This window comes from Leiobunum rupestre, chromosome 9, assembly GCF_980474605.1.
Source record: "Leiobunum rupestre chromosome 9, qqLeiRupe1.1.hap1, whole genome shotgun sequence".
In the NCBI taxonomy this organism is placed as follows: Eukaryota; Metazoa; Arthropoda; class Arachnida; order Opiliones; family Sclerosomatidae; genus Leiobunum; species Leiobunum rupestre.
Window position 1 is genome coordinate 32363913 of NC_143392.1, and position 7598 is coordinate 32371510.

Below are 7598 nucleotides of genomic sequence, written 5' to 3' on the forward strand. Positions count from 1 at the left end.
AATTTTCAAAATCCCATGTTATTTTCGGTAAGGAATTTTCCATATTGTGTTGCACAAAACCTTTTTGGTTGCCATGGCAAAACTAATGCCCGTTGAAACTTTTCCTTTTATGAATTTTCATGATTCTTTAAGCCTTACTTAACCCCCGAGTTTGAACAAAATCGGTGTGTTACACCTCGGGTAGTCTCTTTGTAAGCCTAACCTAACTTTCTCGAAGGTACACTCTCCTAAGCCCCAACTCGCAGTGATGGTTGAACAGAATTCTTGAGGCGCTTCAAAGCAGCTAATGTACCTCAGTAAGCCTTCCGATTTAGGCCGAGCCTACCGTGTCAAAATATCCGTATAAGTGAGTCCCCTTAAATCCTTGGTCCATGTTTATGTTAAGGTATTAAAATGTAATGTTAATAGGACATTTTCGTCTTAAAATAATCTGTAGAACCAAAGACGCTCGGTCCTACCACCATTTAGGGAACACCCTGTATTTATTTTTGTTTTTCAAATTTAAGGAATTTTATTAAAGATTTGTGATTTTTTTTTAATTTTTAGCTTTGCTGTAAAATTATCCCTTCAATTACCTAGATTTCGCGAATTTTCGAGCTGGTTTCCGTTTTTCGGAGTCAAAATTTTAATGTAGATTTATTTCCCTCGATCTGGCATCACTGAATGTGCTACAGTGGCGGTTCAGAATTTTTCATACTCCGGGCATAGCCGGATGTATTAGCGAAAGACAGGAAATCAAATTTTCGCAATGAAGCAATTTTTCTGAATCTTCTGCTAGTGCTTACGTTTGTTATGGTCATTAATTTATTAAATAATTAGACAGCTAACACAACCGCCTAATTTCATACCTACATAAATATAATATTTTCCTCTCATATAGGGTTAATTTTAGCTAAAATTTAATTTAATTAATTAATTAATTAATTAATTAAATTAATTTAATTTAAATTTAAATCTTTAATATTTTTGAAATAGGGCCGCCTGGTGAGAATCGCGTTGGGATAAAAAGATTAACGGTTTTTGTTGTTAGTATTTTAATATTTGGTTTAAAGGACCAATAGGTACAAAGTCCATTCTGAAACTCGCTCGGATAGCCGTAGGAAATTACCACTATACGTACGTATCTAAATATTTATCCATGATTTCGATAATCGCTTCACTTCCGTAAATTTCCGCGAATGGGCTGTGTTATTCCAATATTCAGATCTATGGTTGGACACTTGTGCTCATTATCATTTATTTACCAACACGTAAAAAAACTTGTTTATCTGACTAGGATTTTTCAAGCTGGCAACTGCTACGAACTGTGATATGGACCAAAACTAATTTCCCTACTAATAATCTGTATTACCTATAATGATGTATATTATCTTTGCCTTAAAGAAATAGGAATCTAATTCTCCTTTACAGTTGTAATGTCAGTGTCATTTTGGCCGGTGGTAGTTCTTTTAAAAATAAATCACAAAGTTGCATAAGTATCGACAACTTTCGTTAATACTAGTCTTTGGAACTTGACTATTAACATTATCCAGGAAATAACCACCGCCGTAAAGAGGTAATTGAATACAGGAACGATAGATACACGAAATATTATCTACGATTTATCATTGAAACGTTTTCAAACTTATTTGTTAAGTTTGCGATATTAAAATAATCATCAATTGTTGAGCGTAATTTACCATTATAAACAGTCTGGTTGTTTAAGATAGTCAAGTTATCCTGGTGGTAGCTTATTGATCACTAAAGCTAGTATGGCTAGCGAAATAAAATCAATTTTTAATTTTATAATTTTATTTAGTCAAATAACATTCGTACGTACCATTATTATAATTCATATTTTAAAAAAATATTAAAAATATGGAAATATTTCGTTATATTTATCCTTAAAACAATAACAATCGTAAAATGTTATTGAAGAAAAACTAGGCATTTTTCTCGCGTTTCGTCTTAGTATTTACAAAGTAACTTAAATAGAAGAATCTTACGAATAGAAACATGAGAGTGACATAAATGAGAGTCGAGAGCGTGGCGGTTTTCCGGGAGACTCCGCATTCGAGACCGTTCATTTTTAACCAGAACGCGTAAAACGCCACCGCCGAACCAATGAGCAATTGCAAGATCTGAGCCGTGGTGATGAACATGGCGAACCACCGCGGAGTCTTGATTCTCAGAGCCCTGAGGACGTAATAGAAGTACATGAAGGCGTGAACCGAGTAGTTGAGGAAGATGTGGGTTCTGGCGATGGACGGATGGTCGCTATAAATCGCCCAGCTGTAGACCAGGGTCGTCAAGTGGTGATACCAATGCAGGAAGATCAGATTTTGCTTTCGCAGGACCACGAAGGCGGTGTCCACCAACTCGGCCATCTTCGAGACGGCGAAGAGCCAACCCCAGAAGCCACTGACGCGGTTGTCTTCGACGTAGCTACGACTGCAAACGACGCTGTGGAAACCTTGTCCCCAAAGAACGTGGGCCAACTCGGGCATAGTGCGAAGAGCTCCCAGAAGACTGAAAATTGCCAAACACGAGTTCCACAGGACTAGTACAGGTCGTAATTGGTACGCGGACTTGGACTTCATGAACTCTTGACCGCCGAAGACCATGATGACGTACGCTATTCCCGCGTAGACGGACAACGACCAGTGCTTGTCCATCCAGGCCTTGTATTCGTGCTTGTCGAAATTTTCTTCGAAGGGAAAAAGGATGGTATAGTTGCGGTATTCAGTCATGTTCATCGTCGGCCGGCCTCTCGGAGTCTGTTCCGAATTTGACTTCCGCGGTATCCTGTTTGCGATAAACGTAGAAGATATAATAGTTAGAACATCCTCCAACGTCGCCGCCTCCGTGAACCAACAATTTTCTCGCACTTCCGTTTAATACAATTTTGACGTTTCTTTTATATATTATAAACTAACTTTTGTTCAATTCATTTTTTTAAGTGGTAAAATATTTTATTAGGTTATTAAGTCCATTAGGATATAAACGAAATAACCCATTGTTATATTTTAAATTCATATTTGAAAAACTTTGCTTCAGGTCCAAGTACCAGAAATATACATTTTGCAATTTTTAAACTTAATTTAAATTTAATAACTTGAGATAGACCAAGAGTCTAGAGAACTTACCCGAGACGAAGTTCCTCGCGAAAAGAACCGAATTTCGCGGTGGAGAGGGCTCGAAGGGAAAACTATTTTCGCTTTCGTAGGACCTTTATACTAATTAAAGGGTTGATTTAAATTTTTTAAACATGATAAAAATAAAGCGATAACAGTGTAATTGTTTAAAGAAGGGCCTATAAACCAATGATAATGTAAAATAGACATTTTTAAGCAGTCATATATCGCGTGGGAAAGTGGCTATTGTCAAGATTTTAAAAATTTCTTCATTTTTTTTGGAAATAATCGTCTTTTGTTTGAGATGATTTGCGTTAATGATCTTATCTTTCTGATAGTCTAGGGAACTTTATGATAGGAAGGCTTCTTATTAAGCTGTAATTGCCAATAACTGTTGTAAGAAGAAGGAAATGAGTTGGCAGTACAATAGCTACGTTTATTTAAATTAACGCATATTGATAAGCGTATTGTTTAGTTATTTCATTGACCGTGTCTATATTTTAGCTCTTAAGATAATCGGTTGGAACATACAGTATTAGTGTTTGTATTTTTTACCAAGTAATTGTTTCCTCAAGTTGGCGATGATGGCGCCACTTTCGCCTTTTCATATTTTTTTAGCGGATGATTTTTGTATTTGTCTACAATAGATGGCGCTATTGTTTCGGTGTCGATCTATAATATCGTTATATTGTAAGTCCTAATTCGTAATTTTGATTATGATACTCATTTGAGGCTAGACAGAGCAATTATCGTAATAATTTTTATTTAGTTTTATTGCAAAAGTGGTGTAGTTACGTTGACAATAAAAATATCAACTCTTATAAGCGGGCCCTAAACGTTGTGGAATTGGGCCCGCTCCAAATTTTTGATAACGTATTTTTGTTATTGTAACCTTGAAATTAGCTATGGCACGTTTCAGTGATTTGATTCGTTCAAAGGTGAAAATCACGCGTTATCATTATCTAAAATGTGACTGTCGCTTATTCGTGGTCGAGCGTATATCATGATAAAAACAAATAGTTAGGCCTTTTCATTGATTTTCCCAGAAGAGCGCCATTCAACTTTTACGAACAACCACGACGTGTGTACACGTATGCCCAGGCAAAACGCGTCTTCTGAGGCGATATTATTCTATATTTAACGCTCTCCGTCGTAGCGTCACCCGACACCCGCGACGTTAATACGGGGACGCACACTGTACCCTTCCCCCCCTGGTGTTACCAAAACGAGCAACCTCGGTTTGTTCCCGCGAAACCTCGCTGGGTCGTTTACCCTCTCAGTACGCAAGCGCTATAACAACATTGCAGCACGTGTACCCTACTCAACCCACACAGAAGGGGCGGAGTCAGAAAGTAGCGCTCTCCCCATCCGATATTACGCGTCACGCTAGAAAGAAATCACTCCGCCATACAAAACGTTTTGGATCGTTTTTACGGCGCGTTTCGTTCGATTCCCAAACTATCGAAAGTCACGATACGAGAGTGCCATCGCGTTTACGTTAATTAAAATTTCATATTGTCCATAGGGGAAGCGCCGATAATTCTGTCTAACCTGGTTTCGTCCGATATTGAAGGGATTTATTATCGATTTATTCGGGGAACTACTTTGTTTGGGTAGCGGTATACAACGCGAAACTAGGTCGCGGGAGAGAGAGAGATAGACCCGGCAAGCCTGTTTGGACCGGAACCCAAACAAAACAAAGACTCGTTGGAGTACGATTAGGTAGGACGTAGTACGTCCGTCGAGCGATAACCATTGTTTGTGTTTATTCCCGGAGCTTTAACTATTAAGCCATCGGATCTATTTATCGTCGAAATCGCTCGCGGATTACGAGCCGAGTGTTCTACGCCGTGAATTTTCGAGTGATGCCCAGTATCGAAACGGATAATTTCCAAGTACCAGAAGAGAGCGTCAAAATGCCCGAGAAGGAGGAGGCAGCGTTGTTGGACGTCGCGGCGGATGTGGAGGAGTTAGTAGCCGCTATCAAGCACAATTTGAGACTGAAATCTCGTTCGTGTCATTCCTATTGCTCGAAACAGAAACGGGTGTCCCCTTACGAAGTGCCGGGAAGGACTGCCGCCGCCAAAACGCCCAAATGCGATTGCGGTTTGTGCGCGACTAACAATAACAAGACTCATCATCGCCAGAAAAAGGTACCATCCTTGGATGACCCTTACGAAATGTTACAAGTGTTACTGCGAGAGGGTAGTCTGATAAAAGAAGCCGTGAAAAGGTTGCAGTTGGGCGGAGGTGGAGGCCAGGCTGACGAAATCCCTTCGAATAAAGCGAACATCGATTTTTACGAGTATGATTGCAGCGTTTGTGACTTGCCGGCGATCAACGCGCCGAATAACTCCGCGGCGAGAACGGCCGTCGAACTGTGATTTATTTTGTAATCAAAACTTCAACAAAGAAAAAATATGAAAAACAAAAACGTTTTATTCAGATAAATTACCGCGCCCGCGTTTTCGCGAAGTTTCGCTCGAGACGGGAGCGCATCCAGACATTTTTATTCAAATTGACTTATTTTTGAAATACGCGTCGTTTTAGGACGAGCGTCAACCCCCAACTAGGATATTTTCTTTGTTTATACATAACTAGTATTTTTATTTTCATTAATTTTCAAATTTTTCAAGTCATTCTCATATTTATCAAAAAGAAGAAGTCGCGAATGCCATATTCATTCATCTTTAGGGTTTTCTAATTATTAATTTTCTATTGAAAATGTTTAACGTAATAATGTAATTTAGGTATAAAATTTTCATCCCCGAGGGTTACTTAACTATGTTAGTTAAAGGTAGGAATGTATCTTTAACTTTAATTAAATTACCTCTTCTTGTCGCCCTCCTACAATTAATTTAAAATCATGAAACTAAATATTTCGGTGGTTATTTTTGTCAATAACTCGATATCGTGGCCATTTCGGCCATTTTCTTTGTTTTGGTTTTCGTCGTGGGCGGGAGGGGAGGAACGGCGACCTAGCTTTCTCATTGGCTGACCGCCCGACCAAAAGATGGGGCCCGTGAATTTACCCCCCCCCCTTACTACATAAAATGATGCGAGGAATATATAACGATGACGTCATTCGAGGATAAATTAGCTCAACCCATTATTCTCGGAAATTTTACATTTCTTCTCAAGACGCAAGTACAACTTAATTTAATAAATAACATAAATGTAAGCTTGGAAAACAGAAAAATGTCTTAAAAGTTTTGGCTGAACGCGATTAATATTAATAATATAGTTGTGAATGTGGAATAAAATTTCATTCCCCCCCCCTCCATATTGTAAACAATTCATATTATTGTATTTCATTAAGTTGTGAAAGGCATTTCAAATCAATTTTTTTAACTGAAAATAACGTTATATCGCACCCTTTGCACATTTCAAAAACAAATTACCTATCCTTAAAATTAAATTGATAATTAATTTGAAATTACTTATTTTTCTGATGCCGTGATGGAGGTTGTTCATTTGTGATCTCATAATTTTTTTAAGCATTGTCGCCTCCCCGCAAAATAGGATTTTTTCAATGTGAAAATAATTCCGTGGTTATACAAAAACTGTGACCAAAAAACCCTGAAAACTAGAAAAATGAATTGAAAAATAAAAGACTTTTCATTGGTGAAATATTTGTTTTTATTCAATTTTAAGGGGTCCAGGGTCCATTTTCTGAAGGCTCCAACTTGTTCCCAATACAGAGGGTTACTATAGTACCTAAACAAATTGGAATTCGTGGAAAAGTCCGGAAATTTTAAAACTAGTAGGGATTTAATTATTTTTGCAAATGGGAAACGTTTACTTAAATTATGCTACAAAATTAATATAATTTTGGCAGAAAATAAGTCAGGGAAAACACTGTAATATGTAATTAATAACAATATTGATTATATACTGAAATAAGATAATGGGCAAGAAAGCAGAAACTTCGTTATATCAATTATGTTTCTAATTAATTCAAAATGCCCTAAATATTTCTTAAATGGCGCAAACATTTGCTTATTTTAGGTAAATTTGACTATGAGGATTAATTTTCAGAATATTTTCGAATTTTCAAGTAAGTATTTTGTCCCCAAAGCAGTATTCTTCAATTAACTTTAAACATTTACAAATGTATAAAAGATTTATTTTTAAATACTACATAGAACTGCAAAAACATTAATTTTACAAATTGTGTTAAAACTGAAAGAACTTCATAGGGCTTCGATTTTATGTACATTTATTTGGTTCCAATTTTCCAAGCATTGCATTGGTTAAAGATTTTCCTAATTATTTTACACACATTTCACTTTTCTTCTTTGGTATATACGCTACCCCTCGAAAACGTAGAAGAAACTTGTAAGAGTTTTCCCAAGTAATAATAATAATCAACTAGGCTAATACCCAAGGCACCAGCTTAGGCCCAAGTCAACGAGCGAAGTTTAATGCCTTAAACAGGTGCCGAGTTACAATGCGTAGGAGGGTGGTGGCTTACTACTATTTAGT

At 37.2% G+C, this 7598-nt stretch overlaps 1 protein-coding gene and 1 pseudogene across 2 annotated transcripts; one reads left to right on the forward strand and one right to left on the reverse strand.

The window, feature by feature from the left end:
- Nucleotides 1-1773: 1773 nt before the first annotated feature.
- On the reverse strand, nt 1774-3269 carry LOC149927156 (very long chain fatty acid elongase 6 pseudogene; annotated as a pseudogene). Its single transcript, XR_016474031.1, has 2 exons — nt 3126-3269; nt 1774-2784 (listed from the first exon to the last, which is right to left on the reverse strand). The product of XR_016474031.1 is annotated as a very long chain fatty acid elongase 6 pseudogene (transcript).
- An 808-nt stretch (nt 3270-4077) lies between these two features.
- Nucleotides 4078-6706, forward strand: LOC149927157 (uncharacterized). The gene has a single exon (XM_090159015.1). It carries the CDS (start codon nt 4979-4981, stop codon nt 5495-5497), a length of 519 nt encoding a protein of 172 aa, XP_090015141.1. The 5' UTR covers nt 4078-4978; the 3' UTR covers nt 5498-6706.
- The last annotated feature ends 892 nt before the right edge of the window (nt 6707-7598 follow it).